This window comes from Eublepharis macularius, chromosome 12 (genome assembly GCF_028583425.1).
Source record: "Eublepharis macularius isolate TG4126 chromosome 12, MPM_Emac_v1.0, whole genome shotgun sequence".
Lineage (NCBI taxonomy): Eukaryota > Metazoa > Chordata > Lepidosauria > Squamata > Eublepharidae > Eublepharis > Eublepharis macularius.
Genome location: NC_072801.1, coordinates 54,111,455 through 54,131,735, shown reverse-complemented (window position 1 = coordinate 54,131,735; position 20,281 = coordinate 54,111,455). Strand labels below are relative to the sequence as shown.

At 46.9% G+C, this 20,281-nt stretch overlaps 1 protein-coding gene across 1 annotated transcript; it reads right to left on the bottom strand.

The window, feature by feature from the left end:
* Window positions 1-6,885: 6,885 nt before the first annotated feature.
* LOC129338543 (zinc finger and SCAN domain-containing protein 31-like) lies at window positions 6,886-19,792 on the bottom strand. The gene is made up of 4 exons (XM_054992853.1): window positions 19,722-19,792; window positions 15,682-16,708; window positions 13,719-13,815; window positions 6,886-11,487 (listed from the first exon to the last, which is right to left on the bottom strand). Exons 2-4 carry the CDS (start codon window positions 16,378-16,380, stop codon window positions 10,505-10,507), a joined length of 1,779 nt encoding a protein of 592 aa, XP_054848828.1. The 5' UTR covers window positions 16,381-16,708; window positions 19,722-19,792; the 3' UTR covers window positions 6,886-10,504.
* Window positions 19,793-20,281: the final 489 nt, after the last annotated feature.

Sequence of the window (20,281 nt, the reverse complement as noted above, 5' to 3'; positions counted from 1 at the left end):
GGATTGAACCCAGAAGAGGCCCGTGAGGTTCATAACGCCTCAGATTTGAGAAGTCAACATGGTTTGGATTATTAAAGGAGATTTGAGTCTTCATGTCTCATTAATGGTTCTGCCCGTTTCTGGATTCCAGCTATGATGTCAGTAGCTATGATCTCAGTATTCTTACCTGTTCCTTCTACCTCCTGCCATCCAGCCAGCTGCCTCAGCAGAAATCCGTCTGCCAGAGCCACTGCCTGGGCACAGCTTTCCAGGCTATGTTCCTGCCCTTGGTTCTGGATTTCCTTCAGCAAGATTGTCAAGAACTGTCCCAAGACCGGCAACGCCAGGTTCTGCTCCTCGGTGCAGCATCCGGTTCCAACGAGCGATAGCAGAGTTCCCGCAATCAGCTGCAGATTTCATGGGGTCCTTCACCTCTTGGTGGCAACACTGCCCAAAATGCTGGCACAATTTATTCATGCTAGCCGAGGTTCCTCACAGGATGGCAACTTTCACCTTGCCATAGTTCCTTTTGTCACAGCTTGTAGCTCTCTCAGCCCCACCCATCTCACAAGGTGTTTTGTTGTGGGGATAATAATGACATACTTTGGAAACTGCTCTGAGTGGGTGTTAAGTCATCATGAAGGGTGGTATATAAATCAAATGTTTGTTGTTGTTGTTGTTGTTGTTATTATCATCCCAGGTCACCAGACTCTCCCAGTGGGTGGAGTACTTATCCCTCCTTCTGTCCTTGCGCACGCTCCCGACTCATGTAATGATATCATTTCCAGAAGTGATATCATCACGTGGGGTCAAAGCCCCAGGTCAAAAGGGACCCTTGTCCTCACCACTGCCGCCTGCTCTTACCACGACCGTGACCTGCTCTCATTTGGTGCAAAGGGGCCATGGAGGTGAGAGCGGGTGGTGGCAGCGAGCAGCCTACTCTTGCCACCACTGCTGCCCGCTCTTGTAGCGCGGGAGAACACACCCCGTCCAGGGGCATGGCGTGCCACTCTGCCCAGGGAGGGAGCGCCCCAGGAAGCACCCCCCCCCCACTGGCCAGGTAAGTGGGCATGGGGGGAAAGGGTGGGATCAGGGGATCCCTCACACGGGGTGGGGGAATGGCAACCCTATTCTTCACCCAGGTTCAGAACCAGGTGAGTTACCCACTCTCCTTAAGACCACTGGCAGGCATCATTTATCCACACAAAAAGGACAAGGTTGTCCCACCACATCACAGCTGCTATCCATTGGATTATGGATGCTAATCTCCCGATGGGGCTTAGTGATCTCCTGGAATACAACTGATCTCCAGACTACAGAGATCAGTTCCCCTGGAGAAAACGGTTGCATTGGGGTGTGGACTTTATGACATTATACCCTGCCAAGGTCTCTCCCTGGGCTCTACCCCCAAATCTCCAGGTATTTCCCAACCCAGATCTGTCAATCCTAGACTGGCTTGCCAGAGGGCTTCCAAATGCTGGGGGGCTCCATCCTGTCACTGAGCCCTAACCTGTTTGGGGGCAGTCCATCATAGCAGCTCACAGATGGTTCCAGCTTTCCCCAAATTCTCCATGCCTTCTTCTGGTCCATGGCCACGATGAGCAAGCTCTACCATTGTTGCAGTCAGGAATACCTCCATTCGCAGCTGTCATTCACCACAGGCAGTAGCTATTCCTGTTTCAATGGGTGGATTTTGGTGCCACACTGTTGTTCTCAAATGCCTGTTTCAGCAAACTGTGTTTCTTCCTGAGGGGAAGGCGAAAACACACAAGTGAGGGAAAATCTAGGCCTGTAGCCATGTTCCTCCGGATCTTTCTTAGATTATGGAAAGGGGCAGAAAGAACACAGGGAGATGGCCAATGGGCAACTAAGCCCTAATAAACTACACACACCTCTCATACAGGATTATCAGATCTTATTCTGTTGGTTCTTTTAAACTTAAATAGGCTGTTTTGTAGTGGTGAGACTGTCAAGAACAGAGTAAGATCTAGGAGACCCAGGTTTAAATCCCCGCTTCAGCACAGAAGCTCTCTCTAGGTGACAGGGTTGCCGGGTACCCATCACCTCCTTTCGGGAGGGTGGAATCCCTGGCACTTACTGTGTGCGCCACAAGAGGTCCTCTTTCGTGCACATGCCCGGGAGCCATCATGATGATGTCACTTCCAGAAGTGACATCACCACGCCAGCCATGCAAGTGCTCCTGCCCTCTGCAGGGGGCCGATTTGGCCCATTTAGGGCCCAAGTCAACCCCAAACAAAGTGCAGGAACGCTCTCACGGGCGACACAGTGACATCACTTCCAGAAGTGACATCACCATGCCAGTTGGGAGCGTGCACACAGCGCACACTCTTGAGGTGCCTGCCACTGGCAGGCAACCTCCAGGAGCTTGCCCCCTCCCACCAATCGCTGGACGATTGGCGGATGAGGGGACAAATCCCCAGGAATTTGCCTGCCACAGGCGGGCACCTGAGAACCCTACTAGGTGACCTTGGGCCAGTCTTTCTCAGCCTCAACTATCATAAAATGGAGGAAGGAGGGATGATGTTGTCAGCTGCTTTGGGAAATGGTGGGGAGAAAAGCGGTGTATAAATATCTAAACACATATTTAAATGTTTTATTTAATTTTGAATATTTAAAAAAATCTACAAAGAACACAATTCATGCTCATTAATTTGAAAACCTGCCAGCTGTGTAGAATAGATTCATATACTTGACAATTTGTAATACACATTCTTTTTTATTTTAAAGGTGCATCTTCACTCCCTGGCTCTAACAACAGAGTGGGTGAGTGCATTTTGCTTCCCCCCAGCCCAATTTGCTTACTATGCTTCTCCACAACCACCAATTTACAGTTCCCTGTGATGCTGCATAGAATCTCCAGCCCTGCAGAGAAAAATCTCTTCTTAAAATGCAAATCTTCATTGATTTGATAGTTTAAAATAAGCATTTTATGTTAATGGTGCATCTTCAGTTTATTCCCTGGCTCTAGCAACAAAGTGGGTGGGTGTGTTCCCCCCAGCCTGTTTCACTCACTAAGCTTCCTTCCGCCCTCAACTCACAGCTCCCCCATGATACAGTATAGAATTTCCAGCCCTGCAGAGAAAAATCTCCTCTTATTAAAATGCAAATCTTTATTGATTTCTTCCTTTTAAATCCAAGTTGGAACGGAGGAGGATCAGGAATGAATGGAGGAGGATTTTAAATCCAAGTTGGAATGGAGGGGGATCAGGAAAAGTCCAGGAAACTGGCAAAGGAGAGAAATGCATTCCTCTCCTTTGCCAGTTTCCTGGACTTTTCTAGGGCTTGTTCCCCCCACCCTGGATTTAACCCTTGGACCTCCTCAATTCTAGAGAAGAAAATCAGCTCTCTACTCTCTCTGTGCCTGCAGGAGCTTGTTCTTATCTTTTTTCATTTGACGGGAGCACAGTGGACTTTTAACAAGTGCCTGGACAGGCAGCAATTCAGCATTTACAGCCTAGGAGCCTGGCAGAAAATGAGACAGGCCCGGATTGCCACCCTCTCTCTGCATGTATACGCATAAAGTGGGGATTTTAACCCACATGTCTGGTGGCTGCGGCAGAGCAAGAGTTACTTGGTTCATGATCTATTACTGCAGACATTAAAGGTGTGATCTTGCACACAGTGTGTCACACAATACAGGACTTCAGTACTTAATCTCACTCAAGTGGAGCTTCCTCATAATTTTTTTCCCATCTGAGATTGCATTGAGCCCCTGCACTAGATTATATTCCTTCACTCTGTATTGTCTGAAAATACCTCCCGTTCATATTCGCTAATGTTTCTAGAATAATCATTAAAGATGTGCTGAAATTGCAGTTTCTTTTTTATCTGTGTTCAATACCTCCACTTCTCAGTTAATCTTTTTATTTATGTCATTTATAGTCCACCTTTCTCACTGAGACTCAAGGCGGATTACACAGTACGAGCTTAGTATAATCAGTATCAAGTACATTTCTATACAGTATATCAAGTATACTGGCTTATACTGAATCAGACCGTAAGTCAATAAAAGCTAATATCTACTCTGACCTGCAGCAGCTGAGGACACTATGACTTTAAATGGGTGGTGCTTAACAGGTTCTATACATCCCAGAGGGCTTTGCAAGAATGGTTAGGGAGTTCTGGTTTGGGTAGCAAGTTACTTGTTCTCTCCCGTTATGTAAATAGTTAATAAAAGTTCATCTTATATTGTACTGCATCCTGGATCCAGAAAGTTATACATAAAGGATGTTACACAGCTCTCCAGGGTCTAAAGTAGAGGTGTTTCACATAACCTACCACTTTGAAAAAATGTTGGGGATTGAACCAACTGGTCAAGCAAATGATCCACCACTGAGCCACAGCCCTTTTCCACGGAGATTGTCATTCTTTAAAGCTATAGAAGCAAACCCTTAGGATGGGCCATCTTAAAGAGCTGCACTCCTCCCTACCCTTTTTTCCACCGTTTGTTATCCTGCCTGAATTTTTCCCTGGGGGCTTTTAAAGGTTTGGGCCCATAGGGACTACAAACAAGTGAATATGCTTTCCCACCCTTTAACTTATTTTATAAATGCTCAGCCAGGATTCAGAGAAAACAACAAACAAAAGTAAGTGTATTTACCTGTACAAATTAACACTGTTTCTTGACTCAAAGCTGTGATTTGAGCCTTGGAGGAACACGTGAAACCATTGATTGGTTTATTTGAACAGGCACAAGCCTTTTCCCCTTCCTCTTTGTGTAAAGCAGAAACCACAACTACCCATCCCCACCTTATGACAGGGACTGTGTTGAGTATTGCAGGAACATTTGGGTTGGCAGTGTATCTGAGTGCTTTGGATGGAGAACCACTGCCAACCCTGCCCTTCCCAAAGGGTAACACAGTCAGTAAAAGTTAGGCTATACCAGACTGCCAGGGGGGGGGGGGCCCTACCCTAGTGCTGCCAACTCTGGCTTTGGGAAATTCCTAGATATTTGGGGGTGGAGCCTGGAAAATGCAGGATTTCAGAATCTCAGCGGGATATAATGACATAGCTCCATTATATCACCCTCCAAAATAGCCATTTTCTCCTGGGGAATTGATCTGAAGATCAGTTGTTATCCTGGGGGATCTCCAGGAGGCTGGCAACCCTAACTTGGCCTTTTTTTGTTGTCCTAACCCTAGCTTGCCCTGAGGATTTACTGCATACCTTTTTGTTACAAAGTTAACAGGATGCTATTGTACTATTTCCTCCCAATGGAGGAGTCCTAAGGTGTAGGGCAAGTTTTTTTCCAGCAATCCAGGCATGCAGATTGGAATCTACTTATTTAGTAGCATACATCACATGCAAGCTTTAAAAAGAGATTTCTCCGGTTAACACATTCAGATTGGTCCCAATACACCAATCTGGTGATTTCTTAGGCGCGCCAAGATCCAAACTACATGTCAAAATGAAAAGCCTTTGTCGGTCATGCTAACAGAAAGGACTGCTGGTGTCTAGAAAGGGATGCGCACTCACCCTTAGACAAAGCCAGGAATTCTGGAGCAGGGATAAAAGAAGCAATACCACCCCTTTAAGTATCTGTTAAGATGCAGCAAAAGCGGTAAAGCAGGACAATAAATTTCTGTGTAAACGAAATGACCGTAAGGGTTGAAGTGATACACATTGTAGCACTGTTGAAAACCACACCGTTCTGTGCCGGTGATGGTTAACTACATTCCATAATGACCCTTCCAAAATGGTGGTGCCTCCATTACCCTTGTACCAAAACCCATAGCACCTGTTTTGGTCTCATTCCCCTACTGAAGAAGGAAGAAAGGCTATAATGAGGATGAACCATCAGTTCGGATGATGTCCAGAAAACATTTATTTAAAATGGGGTCCTCATCATTTTTTATCCAGTCATTACTCTAGAAAGGGCAAGGCTGGAAAATCCCTCAGTGTTCCTAAGAAGAGATGCTAGGACCTTTGAAACTCAATTTCTGTTTCTCCCTCCTCCCACCTCACGTCCAATTTTCTGAGGCTGGCTCCTAGAATAACTGCGGGCAGAAACCAGCCGTTACTGAGAACTTGTTAGGCTACCTGTTGAGCCTCCCCTTCGGTTTCCTGTTTGAATGTTGTCCCCCCTCCCCCATGTATAGGTGCGGGGACTGTTGTTTGGCAATGACTGCCATCTTGGGGACTAAAATCTGTATTTTATGATTGCATGTTTTTAGTTTGGTTTTAAAATTGTACCTATACTTGATGTAACCCGCCCTGAGCCCGCTTGCGGGGAAGGTGGGATAAAAATCAAACAACAAATAAAAACAAAGTCCCATTGCTTTCGATGGAAGAGGTTTAAGCATGTGCTTCTCTTACATAACATTTCATTGAATATAAGACAACTTGCCATCATCCAACTCGAAGGCATCAAGGCCCAACTGAAGGCTGGTTGTTGTGGGTTTTCCGGGCTGTATTGCCGTGGTCTTGGCATTGTAGCTCCTACAATGGCATTCCTATAATGCCAATTCCTGTATTGCCGTGGTCTTGGCATTGTAGGAACTACAATGCCAAGACCACGGCAATACAGCCCAGAAAACCCACAACAACCATCGTTCTCCGGCCGGGAAAGCCTTCGACAATACATCCAACTGAAGGTATTTGGATGCCCCAAAGCAAACTTTTGCCTCTTCCCATGCCCGGCCTACCAGGTCTGGGCCAAGCCACAACTGGAATCCAGGTAGTGCTGATGCAGGAGGGGAGGCTGGGAACCTGTTTCTAGCCTTCCATGTTTCTGAAGGCCAGGTGCCAGTTAAGCTCCTATAGAAGATCAGCAGACACTTCTTAGTGCCGCTCCAACAGTCATCGAGAACCAACGCTGCGAGACACAAAGCAATGGGTTTCTTTCTTATGGTTTTTTTTTATTCTAAGTGTATAAATACACTCAAACTTCTCATCAGCTAAAGGTACAGAAAGAGGACATGAGAACTCCAGCTGGATAACTATTACTGAATTTTTATTTAGTGTGTGTGTGTGTGGGGTGTGTGTGTAAAGCTGCCAGTATTTCCTTTCAGATCAGAAGCTCTAGTGATATTCAGTCAGATTTCAAAAATGTTAAAAGCTGGAAAACAACAAACACGTATGAGTTTATACTATGGAAGCTCACCCGTTGGTCTCTAAAATAAAGAACAGCGACACAGACTGAGAAGACAGCCAATTCACCCAGGAGACAGAAATGCCAGTAGAGAGGACTGCACATCTGCCAAGGCTTCATAGTTCAGGAGACAAATCTAAATTGCGTTTTAGCAGAGTTCATGTGCGGGATCCGTATGTGCAACATGTATGGGGGAGGAGGAGCGTACTTTGGGGTCTGGCTCCTATCCAGTAGACTTCTAAACCACTTGTCACATTCTCCGAACATTTTTTTTTTAAAAAAAAGCTGTTTGCAGATTTTGAGCAACAGCCAGGAAACTGACATTAATTTAAGAACAAGCACTGCTAGCACACACATCGCTGGACTGTGCCCAGTGGTGCTCATCCAGTAAGTCTGCGTACATGAGACACAGCATGAATGAATGAGTCAGCATACGCCCGCTCTGAGGCTGCTTCTGACATGACCAGAAAAATTGGCTGTTTTTTTAAAATGATGCTTGCGTCCATCATCTTTGGATACAATTCACTCATCCCCATCCAGTAAAAGTAATACATGCATACAAATAAGTCTCCATGTATGGATCTCCTTTTCTGGATCTGCAACAAAGTGTGGAAGGAGGAGGCTGTGAACTGTTACCCCGTAAACACACTGCCAGCTCTGACTGCATTAATCAACAGGGAGGAACAGATCCAGGTACCTCTGCCTCCCAACCAAATCATAGCGCTGTCTGGTATTGACAATTCAAACCATGTACTTGGCCCGAAGTAAAGGAAGAAGGGATCCTGGCAAGCAGCCTTTGCAGATCAGTGAATATCTCTGTTTAAATACTTGACTTTACAATTTCTAAAAATACTTTGGATCAAGAACTGCAACTTTTAAGTCTCTTCTTCCCACCCCAAGCCTACCTCTTCCCTCAATCCTACCCTAATATTTTGTGTCTATTATTCACTCCCCCCAATCATTAGAAGAATAATCACTGTATTTTCCCCTCATCCAAACAAATATACATATACACAGTAACAGCCATGCCATTTTGAACTAAAATAGCCAATTTTTCACAAATAACAGGGGGGTGGGGAGAGACAGAAGACTAGCGATATTGTTCGAAAGATTCACCTTCCCCCTTTCTCACAGCAACTGAGGAAAAGGCAGCTTGGAGATCCAGGAGCTCCCCTTAGAAGAGCAGTCCATTTTGTCCCCCGTCCCTCACTCCTGTACACCATGGTGAATGCTAACTATTCCCACTTGCTCAAAAACCAATGAGAGCAAAGATGGGAGGTGACACTTGGGTCCCACTGGCCACAGCTCAATTTCAGCAAGTGTTGATCCTCTTCATGAAAAAAAATGCTCTCTCTGAGCATGTGGAAAGCACCCCGCCCCCGGTCACTCTGGCACCACAATCAACCACCCATATGACTGAGGTCAGGGAGTCACTATGGAATTGTGTGGCATCTCTGAGCAGGTTTTCCTCAACATGGTATTGGGTCCCAATTACAGCCCATATGGCAAATGGCTATTTCACAGAGCACAGACTGTCTTGGCACCTGCATCCCAAACCACACGATGCTCTTTTTCTCGATGTTTCCAGAAATGGGAGTCGTTCATAGCTCTGCCTACCTGGAGGAAATATCATGCAGAAGGGGACCAACTTCTAGCAGCATTCCCTCCCACAGTTTAAAAAAACAACTCTACAGATTATGGACTTCAGGAGTTATCCATTTGCACTTTTAAAAAGCAGGAAGGGTCAGCAAATGGGCCAAAATGTGGTCCTGATTGGTTGCGCATTTTCAGCATCTATTTCTCCCATTCCTGGAAAAAAATGTTTCAGGTGATGAGAAAGGTATGGAGAGAGAGAAAATGAGAAGGATACAGCTGCAGTGGCATTAGTGAGGAAGAAACAGGAGGGGATTGCTGCAAGGGCACTTTGAGAAGGGGAGGACTTGCTGTTCTGCATATTATATTTCTTCCAAGAACAGTGGAAGAAGGGGAATTGGCGCCTTGACAGCCTTTGTTATTGGGGTGGAGGCAAGAGGAATCCAACCAAGTACATATAATGGCACTTCAAAGCATCATGGCCGATGGAACTTCCAAAAATGCTCCACTACATGGGAGACAGCTAGGCTTAACTCCACAAAGGGACAAAAAAAGGGTTCCCAAACATGCCATTACCATTGGCTACACTCCGGCCAATCACACAGGAGAAAGGCCTGGCTGTTGTATGGGTCCGTTCCCAGTGGATTTGTTCCACCACCCTCAAGGTATGACCCGTTATTACACTGACTGTACAGCATGACCAATGAAGGATGTGACATCCAGTCTTTACACTGTTTGTTGTCACTACAACTCTTTGAGGTAGGGCCTTGTTATTCACCTTTGTACAGACAGGGAACTCGGGTTGAGAGAATGCAACTTTCTCATAAAACCGTGAAATTTACTGCACAAGAAACCCAAATCTCTTGTGCCTAAAAACACGTGGCCACTCTGGCCCTGGGATCTGGCATGGTGATCCTTCAGAAGTGACATGGCACTCCCTCTTGACCCTGTACCAAACCTCACAGCACCTAGGGGGACTACAAAAATCTTAGGAATGATAGTTGATGCCGACCCTTTAGCGGGAGGACATACAAAACTGCACAACCTGGTATCCCCTGAATGGAAGAATTGTCTCTCTGTATCAGACCAAGACTCACATCACTGATCACCCTGCATACAGCAACAGACAATGGGATGTTCCTAAGGAGCTCTCAAGGAGAACATGGTGGCGATTGCCATCTGCTGTCTGAACAAGGCAGTTTCCATAGTCTTTTTCTTGCATGTTCAACGGAGAATGAAAGTACAGTCTGGAAACCTGGGGTTGGCCTTCAGCTCAATAGGCTCCAAAGGGTTTGCTTAGAGAAACATGATGTCACATAATGTTCCCTTCTTCAAGAGAGCCCTCTGCTCCAATGTCACTCCAGGTACAGACAGGCAGAGAATGGAACAACCTCCCATCATCAGGTTTCTCTTCATTCAGTCAATGGAGCCATCAGCTTCTCTAACAGAGAACGGTGCTTTGCCCTTCAGGATGAAAATGGGGAAAGAGCTGGGAATTGTGGCTTGGATTTCTGTTGCAGCCACTGCAGAGGTAAAGGTATCCCTCTCTCGATGTCCCTCCACCAATAAGTAATTTTCACACAGCAGACTTTACTGGGATAAGGAAGAGGCAGAGGGGTTAACGATGCATTAAGTCCTGAGTCAAGTCAAGTCCCCCAACCAAGGTCCAGTTATGTTCAGCAGGGGGAATAATCAATGTTAGAGAAAGAATGGAAGCTATCAAGGAAACAAGATGAAACCGCTTCAACCCCTATCTGAGATTTCCTTGCCAGTGAGGAAGGGGTTGGCCAGTGCAGGAAGATGGGGCAAGGTCAGTTCTTTCTAGGTACTTGATGCATCTTTCTCTTTTTCTTCTGAAATGTCAGCTTTCTCCTCCATTTCACTGGTTTTCGATTCACTATTTTCCTGTGGTTCTGCAGGTTCCTCGGGCTTCTTTTTTTCTGCCGTCTTCTCTTTCATGTGGATTCTCTGGTGCGTTACCAAAGCGCTCTTCTGTCTGAACCTCCTCCCACACTCGAGACAGCGATACGGCCGCTCCCCAGTGTGGATTCTCCGGTGTATGACAAGATCAGAGAACCTGGTAAATCTTCTCTCACACTCATCACAGGGGAACGGTTTCTCTCCTGTGTGGATTTTCTGGTGCCTGGTGAGATCCGATGGGTAGCTGAATCTTTTCCCGCACACGCCACAGCAAAAGGGCTTCTCTCCGGAGTGTGTTCGCTGGTGTGAAATCAGATTGGAACGCTGGATAAACCGTTTCCCGCATTCGGCACAAGAAAATGGCTTCTCTCCCGTGTGGATCCTCTTGTGTATTTTAAGCGTGGACGAGGAAACAAACCGTTTCCCACATTCCAGGCAAATATAGGGTTTCTGACCGGTGTGGATGTGCTCATGAATCTTAAGTGCTGAATGGTGGCTGAAACACTGCTGGCAGTGGGGGCAGCGATACGGCTGTTCTCCAGAGTGCACTCTCTGGTGACTAATAAGGGAGGAACGCTGGGCAAAAGCTGCCCCACACTCGGAGCATGAGTGCGGCTTCTCCCCCGTGTGGATTCTCTGATGCCTTGTCAGGTGGGATAGCTGGCTAAACCTTGTCCCGCACTCCATGCAACGGAAGGGCTTTGCTCCCGTGTGGGTATTTTCATGCTTAGCCAGCTCTGATGGGCGGGAAAAACATTTCCCGCAATCAATACAGACGTGGGGTTTATGCTTCCTGGGAGGCCTCCCAGAAGCTGAGCGGGCCTCCTCTTCCCTGGCAGCTTGTGGCTGAATCTGCCCACCAGCTCTGTTTGTCATCTTGACACCTAGGAGACAGGGAAGAGAAATCAAAAGTTCAGATCACTGTTACTCAAGGACAATGTGTATCAGAAATGAAATAATGAAACAATATCTGCATGTTCAGGACAACTTATTAGGTTTGTGGGCAAGGCTGGGTGAGCACTGCAACAATGTGGATGTGCAAACACAATATATGGTGCGCAGTTTCCTGAGCACTTCTTCTTTGGTTTCTTTGCTTGTTTTTCAAACCAACTTTAGCTCTTCCATGACTAGTTCCATGACTAGGAACTTATTTATTTTAAAAGGCCAGCAACCTAACCTTAGCAAAGAAGGCACCCTACATAGATCTCAGAACCCAGATTTGTTGAGATGGGTGGTGCCAGTTCTTCATGTACTCTGGATCCAAGTAATCTGGGGCTTCAAAAGGTGAAAAACAGCACTTAGGACCAAGCCCAGAAAAAAACTGGGAACCAAAAAAGAAACAGCAGCACTAGCCTTTGGGGATGTCCCCGGAAAAATCCTCACTGCCGCATTTTGGGACGGCTGAAATTTCCCAATTTCAAGAGCAGGCCCACAAAGAGCTTGTTTTGGTATTCTAATTTGGACACCCAAAGTCAAAGCCACCCACTCCTCAAGATCACTCCTCCCCACCATCACCAACCCAGGCAATTCACACTACAAAAGGAGAACGCATAAGACATAAGACAGCAGAGAGAAACGTTTTCTCATGCTTCAGGCAAGTGAGCCAAGCTGCATCCTGGAGAGGAAGCCACCACCCTTCAGAATCGGAGAGAAAGCCCATCAGCCGACTGAATCGTCCAGATAAACTTGAATGAGGGCAACTCTGCCACTCAACAGCCCACCTTTAGCAGCAGCAACCCTTAGTGTTCCAAAAGTAGTACGAGTGGAGAAGGGGGGGGGATCACTTTCGATAGCCAGCCATGACTAAAACTCAATTCCCGTAAGTCAACTGTGGCGTGAATCCCTGACTGAAATGCCCTGAGGCATCTGGAGACGTCAAGCCACCACTGACAATCTCTCTGTGGCGTTCAGAGATTCACAACTCCCCCCCCCCCGCCCCCGCCTTTCAAATGACTCAAGGTCCTGAAACATTCAAAATCAACATATAAGCCCCTGCTCCCCCCCCCCCAAATATTATTTATATACTATTGTTGCTTAAAATGCCTTACAAGTCTCTTCTCTGTTCATTAGAACAGTCAACCCTTTCTGGAACTGATCAACTTCAGTACTTCAGGATGGACAAAAGGAAGTACCTATTTACTTAACAAGTGATTAAAATGGTGGAATTCACTGCTAGAGGAGGTAGCAATGGCCATAAGCAAGAGAGATGACCATCAGTGGCTACTAGCCAGGGTGACTAAAGGGAGCTTCCATGTTCAGAGGCAGAAAACCTCTGAATCCCAGTGCCAGGAGGCAACTTCTGGGGAAGGCCTCGGCCTCTGTCTGCTGTTGTTGGCTCTCCATAGTAACTGGTTGGTCACTATGAGAGAAAGGATGCAGGGCTAGATGGACCATTGGCCTAATCCAGCAGGGCTCTTCTTACATTCTTATGTCTTTACAGGTCTAAAAGGATTCAGAAAAGAGCAATAAACATCCTCCTAGAAATGTAGCACCCGGAACTGGACACAGTAAGATACTAAAAAAACATGATGTTAGGCTATAAAGAGCAGAGGAGTTCTGTCATCACTCCTTCGAACAACAAAGTTCCCAGAGCCTATCAGTAAGGCAACAAACTAGGGCCACCCACAGACAAAGTAGGAAGTTCTAAGAGAACCCCCCCCCTCCAAAACTAAGCAAACCACCTGCCTGTTTTTAATTTACAGAGGCAAGCTCCCCCCCGCCCCGAAACAGTCTGACGAAGACCAAAGGATGTTAATTTGCCCTCCGAAAGCAACAGAATGTCGAGGAGGCAATCAAGCCATCGGTGAAGAGGCCTGCTCAAGCCCTTCGCCCCTAACCCTGTTGCGCAGGGAGCGCGAGGCGCACACACTCCCAAACTCCCCCGTGACTCACTTCATGGACGGTACAGTTCAGGTTTGAAGGGAGAAAAGCAATTCCCAACACTGTAATAACGGCAGACTGTTGAGAGTCAATGCGTAGGTGAGTAAGCAAGTGGCTTACCTAACCCCGGCTGTCTTGCCTTAAAGTGGTGGGGGAATCTCCCAATAGTTTATCTACCCCCTTTCATAGGCCCCCGTCCTTAGCATCTAACAGAAGACTCAAGTGAAAGGCTTACCCAACACTCGGGCCCTCCTGTTCCCAGTCTTGGTGAGCTGCCTCTGTCGGACATCTGACACAGACCGCTGGCCTTCAGAGAGATTTAGGGCTGTCGCCTGTAATGAAACAGAGCCCTGAAATGAGACAATGTCAAAATGACGCACACACTTGGAGACCTCCCTAAAATAACACTTTTTTAACCTAATGAGGCTAGCTGGTGGTCAGAACAAAAGTCAGAAGGTGAGAAAAGTACAGAGAATGTGTCACGTACCACAATGTCCTCCATGGTTTCAAGCATAAGCTCTGTTTGGCAACTTTTTTATGCAGGTACCTAATTTTGGCCTATAAAAAATTTGGATATGCCCATCACAAAATCCCAATAGTCAAAGAAAGTACATGCGGGCAACATTACAGCCAGAAAATAATCATGATTCCAAAACTGAGAAAGGGGGGGGGGGGGGAGGAGGAAGCAAACAATCAATTTAAATATTTATACGCTGCTTCTCCCATCTCCAGTGGGGACCCAAAGTGGTTTACAACGTCACTGTGCCATCTTCCATTTTACCCTCATAACAACAACCCTGTGAGGTAGGTTAGGCTGAAAGAGCTGACTTGCCACAAGGTCAGCCAGTGAGCTGGTAGAATGGGGATTCAAATCTGGGTTTTGTAGATCTCAGTCCGACATTCTAACCACTATACAATACTAGCCTATATAAATGACAGGTCATGACTAAACACTGTTCCTGGACTGTACCACTTCAGACTGTAGGCAAGAGGTGGTTGTATGAATGAAAATTCCTACACATTAGATACCAAGGTGGAACAGGGTCTCTACACCACCCTCCTAAGTGACAGACATCCAAGGGCTGAGCTGTTTTCCCTCAAGAGAACATTCAAATATGCAATATCCTTTCTGAAGACATGCAGTCTTCAAAAAACATTGTCACATCAACTTTGATTTAGGGCTGTTCCACTAAGCCAGAGTTAAACTATTTTTTTCCTCCAGTGGTCACAAGGTGGAGCTTCTGGCTAACTTGTTGCATCTCCCACACGGAAAAGGGAAGCAGCTTAAATACAAAAGGAAACAAACTTGCAAAGTTGTGTAATTTATTCCAGTGGCAAATTTCTTGGAGAGGAATTTGAATTTCCACACTGAATACGGCAGCCATCTGAATGTATATTTTATATGTGAATATATTATATATATTTTTAACAATCTATGTATGGTTGTAACTGTATAAATTAATTTTTAATGTGTTTTAATATGTTGTAATCCACCCTGAGCCCTTCATGGGGAGGGTGGAATAGAAATCCAAAGAAAATAAATAAATAAATGCTGACAGTTTTCATCAGTCCTGTTAAAAGCCAATTTGGGAATTTCACCACCAAAAGACAAAGAATAAGTATGTTCTTTGTTTTCACCTAATTAGTTTGGTGTGGTGGTTAAGTGAGGCAGGATTCTAATCTGGAGAACCGGGTTTGATTCTCCACTCCTCTGCTTAAAGCCAGCTGGGTTACCCTGGGCCAGTCACAGCTCCTCCTGAGCTCTCTCAGCCCCACCCACCTCACAGGGTGATTTGCTGTGGGGATAATAACAACATACTTTCTAAACCACTCTGAGTGGGTGTCACATTGTCCTGAAGGGTGATATATAAATCAAATGTTGTTATTATTGTAACTATCCAGCACATTGTCACTCCACCCTTTTTCCAATGAGCTCAGGGGATTCTCCATTTCATCCTCACAACCACCCTGTAAGGTAGGTCAGGATGATGTGGATGACTGGCCCAAAGGAAACCCAGTGAATTTTGTGGCTAAATGGAGATTTGAACACAGATTTGAGACCCAGGTCTCCCATAGCTGTATGGAGATTTGAACCCAGGAGGTTTGAACCCAGGTCTCCATAGCTGTAGTCTAACACTAACAACACCTATGCCACACAAGTACAGTGCGGTTATACCCTTCGCCTTCAGCTCTCTCACCTGTGGCTCATTTTGCAATCTCTCTTGCCGTCTCAGAAGGAACCCTTCTGCCAAAGCTACCGCTTGGGCACAAGTCTCAGGGCCACGTTCTCGAACCTGGTTCTGGATGTCCTTGGGCAGGACTGTCAGAAACTGCTCTAGGATCAACAGCTCCAGGATCTGCTCCTTGGTGCGGCTCTCTGGCTCCAACCAGGAGTGGCAGAGCTCCCGCAACCGGCTGCAGACCTCCCGAGGCCCTTCTGCTTCCTGGTAGCGGAACTGGCGGAAGCGCTGGCGCTGCACCTCAGTGCTGCTCGGGTTTCCTCGCAGGGTGGCAGGTTTGGCCTTCCCATGGTCTCCTTTGTCTCTAGCATTCAGGTTGCTTAATGCCTGCTGTGCATCAGCGCTGAGAGCAGGCATGAGGCGGCTCATCCCTTCTCTAGGCCACTGGCAGGCATTTACCACACGGTCAAACGCAGTCACGTCATCCCAGGAAGCCAAATCGGGAAGCTGTGCTGTTGCCCATCCGGAAGAGGGGTACTGGACTGTTTTCAAATACTCTTGCCATGGAGTTTCCAAGCGCTGAGGTACCCCTTCTTGTCGGGTTGCTGCCCATTGGGATACATCCCTAGAGGTTCCAGACTGGCCTGAAAATGGGTCTCTTCCTGATGCCCCGGATCCCTCCCCTGTCTCCACTCCTGTTCGGGCATGCTCCTCCATTTCCACTAAGGGTCGTTATTCACTTTCACACAGCTTCCTTGCTAAGAAGTTCCACGATGACCATGTTCCTTTTATTCAGCCATTCTGTTTTTCTTTGATCGGCCCTTAGCTCCAGTATTCAAACCTGGTCTCTCTGTCCAAGTCCCATGCTTCAACCTTCAAACAAAGGTTAAAGAGTTATCGTCTTCTGACCTTAGATAGTACCTTAGGACACCTCAGAGCTCCCACTCTGTGGGCTGGATGAACAGCCACCTGACAGTCACCCAACCGTCTCAGTTGAGTGAGGCAAACTGTAAAAGTTTTCCCATCCAAAAGGCCGTAGGTCTTCCTGAGGGAAACAGAGAATAGGAAATTAGTCAGAGTCAAAGCAAGACCTTTAAATTCTAAAATTCACTTGGTAAAGCAACTCAGGGATCACCAGGAAGGGTTTAATGGGTCCAACCGCACTAGGAAACAAAATATGGCAACTTGAATAGAAACCTAGGAGTCTTTGTGCTGTGTTCTCAATGACCATCCCATATTTGCACAGGGAAAAAACAGAGCATGGACAATTTCTGCCAAAATGGAGAAAACAGAATTTAATTTTCCAAGGGGTGGGATGTTTCCCCTTAGCACAGCCATTTTTCAAACTCGGGACCGTCAGGCAGTCATTTCCGTATTCATTCACCTGCCAAGCAATCCCACAGCTGCAATGAATCCCATCAGATTTCAGCAACATTTTCTTGGGTGTGTCGTTCCTAGGTTCACAGAACTCTCTGGCCAGACCTACTGAGTGCCTCATTGGCTTGCTGGATATGCCAAACATCCCACCAGAGCTTTGACTTTCATGGGAGAATTGGCAACAGGGAACAACTTGCCTTCCAGAGACTGCTGACCACGATTTGGGCCTTCTCATGGATAAACTCCTCCAATATGCTTCCAAGGACCCCCAAAACACAGCCTGATAGTCACTGTCAGCACAACCACCAGCCATTCTGCACACCCCCGGCCCTCCCACTCATTGTCTCAAAAAGCAAATCCTGTGGCTTAAGATACTTATACAGAAGGTCTTTTAATAGCATTGTTTAAAAATATTTGCAGCTTTCTGTATCCTCTAAAAAAATGTTCACCCACCTTGAGCCATTAAAAAGATAAGAGTACATTAGTTGCTCAAATACAACCTACCTACCTATTTGAGGCCTGAAGTGATTTGCAGAGGGGGATGGGGGGAGGATAGAGAGTTTATCTCTTCTGTCGTTACAAACCACACATAGGAATTTGGCATCCATGTTTCAGTAACAACTAAATAAGAAAACTTTCAGCAACACTCTTAACACTTACAATCTAAAAGAAGATGGGCTGATATTAAATGAAGAAGAAAAGCCAGTTGGATGGAGGGGAATTTTCCAAGGACCCTTTATTTGAAATCCAAACATGGCCGGTGCAGGGAACAGAGAGAGAGAGAGAGAGAGAGAAATGAGCATGCCTCTTTGGAAAGAAAACAGAGATGTTGTTGTGCAGGGTCCAGAGGGGGATAAGCCAAGCCTTTAATCGGCTCAGGAGTTAAACACATTCTGCAGAGAATCAGCATCCATGGCGCCTGCCTGCCCTTCCCCCCAAAGGCCTCCACTCGCTGGGGGTCTCTTAATCCCCCCATCCCTAAATCCTCAGACGCAAGCAAAATGGAGGCGCCTGCTGAAATCTCAGCTTTCCTCTGTTGCTGGTTTAGATCTGAGGGGTGCTCTCCCTCATTCCCCCCGCAGCTGTACCCTCTGAGTTAGCTGGCAGGGGGTGGAACTGTACAGAGAGATCAAAAGCAAGGTACGAGGAAACACTGACCATGGATACAGAAGATGGAAGGCCTTCAGGAACACGGCCATTTCCTTGTTTACACCACACATAGGAGCTAAGCTCATTCATCCGGTATTGTTACCATCTCCCAAGTCTACACTCAAAGTTACAAGCCCAGGTCAGAGGCCTACCTTCACCCATAAACACACTGGAAGAGTGAGAAAATGCCATCCTTTTCACCTCTCTTTAGCCTGTGATCTAGGTGAGATCCAAACTCTTCTCACAAAGAACCCAGGAGCCTGGACCCCATTCTTCCTCATCTCACCTCTATCCCTCCCAGTCCTTCACAATGATATGGAATAATCCAGTATCCCTCGCCCCATCCTTCCAGTGTGAGAACATAATGCCACACTTGGAAAGCCAACCCTTTATATTCTACGGTAATTAGTTCCATCCAAAAGAAAACACATGCACACCTCAAATTAGAATCTCGTCACTTGATACAAACATGGATTGAAATGGTTTCAGGCGGGTAGCTGTGTTGGTCTATAGTAAAAGAGCAAGATTCAGGTCGACTATCACCTTAAAGACCAACTAGATTTCCAGGGTATGAGCTTTCAAGAGTCAAAGCTCCCTTTGTCTGATGGGAGTTTTGACTCTAGAAAGCTCATACCCTGGAAATCTAGTTGGTCTTTAGACTACTACTAGTCCTGAACCATAGACTGAAATGGTGTTTTTCAAACCAGCATGTAACCATTCTTATTATGGGTACCACATGGTGGCTACAATGTTATGACATAAATGCTCTTAAAATAAGCCTTGGAAGAGATTTTAAAAAGAAACAAAAAGACTCACTTGAACCCAGAAAGGGGGCGGGATTAGATCAATGCCTTCTGAACCCTGAATTCGAATCAAAACAAATCTCCCTGTGGTCTTCTAGCACTGCCTCTCTATTCCCCTATCTGCAAAATGATAAGCCTACCCCATTCTGACAACTCTGAGTATGGAGGCTAAAAGGTACAAGGATCTGAGAGCACCAGTCTGGGGCCTGGGCTTAAATCCTTAATCCTGACTTGGCGACTCTCCCAGCGTCAACTATCTCCATGTCTAACCGACCTCACAGGGTTGTTGTTACCCTCACCCAGACTACCCTGAGTTCTTTGCAGGAAGGCCCGACGTATTAAAACAAGCAATAAAATAACCGTCGTCCTGCCCCGTTCTTCTAAACGTCAGGCAAATTCTGAAGACCGATTTCTTCCCCAGGCTGTTTCAGGTGGGCGGCTGTGTTGATCTGCAGTCGAAGAGCAAGAAAGACCCAGGTCCAAAACGGACTGGAGTCAAAGCTCCCTTAAAGCCCAGACCCTGGAAACCTAGTTGGTCTTTAAGGGGCTGCTGGACGCGGATCTTGCCCTTAATCTCCCAGGTTTCTCAACCCTGCAGAGGCCTTTTGCAAATGCACGCAGAGCCCCCCCCCCCCCAAAGGCGGCTCTCCCTGCCTTTCCTCGCCCCACACCCTCGGCGCAATCTCGCTTCCTCCAGCTGCCCCCGCCCGCGCCCTGCCCTCCACTCACCGCTTCCCCTCCGCTGAGCCCCTCCGCACAAAGCCCCGCTGCGGAAGGTCTGCAGCCCTGCAGAGGCAAATCCCCCCCTCCCTGATTAAAATTCAAATCCCAAGTTTTGATCCTGGGAAGAGGAGGAGCAGGAAGGTGCTGCGGGCTAATGCATCCCCCACTCCGGCGCTGGCCGCTCGGCTTCCTGAGTCTCTCTAGGGCGGAGAGCTCACGCTCGACTTAACTCTTGGCGTGCAGAAGCGCTTCCAAGGTGCTTTCGGCTATGGCCCAGCGAGAGGCAGCAGCCCTGGCAGACCATTCTGGAGTAGGGTTGCCAGCTCCGGGTCGGGAAATTCCTAGAGATTTGGCGGTGGAGCCTAAGGAGGGCAGGGTTTGGGGAGGGAAGGGGTAGAATGCCTTCCAAAGTCCACCTTCCAAAGCAGTCATGTCTTCCAGGGGAACTGGTCTCTGTCGTCTAGAGAACAGTTGTAATTCTGAGAGATCGCCAGGCCTCGCCTGGAGATTGGCAACCCTAGCAAGAGATTCCCCCCCCCCGTGATGATACAACATAGTCACCAGCG

Bases quoted from the DNA above. Each gene is read 5' to 3' on its own strand.
- LOC129338543 (XM_054992853.1), bottom strand. From the start codon at position 16,380: ATGGAGGAGCATGCCCGAACAGGAGTGGAGACAGGGGAGGGATCCGGG. The intron at 13,816-15,681 runs GTGAGAGAGCTG...GTTTCATTACAG, and splicing joins GATTGCAAAATGAGCCACAG to GCGACAGCCCTAAATCTCTC. The intron at 11,488-13,718 runs GTAAGCCTTTCA...CCTGTCTCCTAG, and splicing joins CAGGAGGGCCCGAGTGTTGG to GTGTCAAGATGACAAACAGA.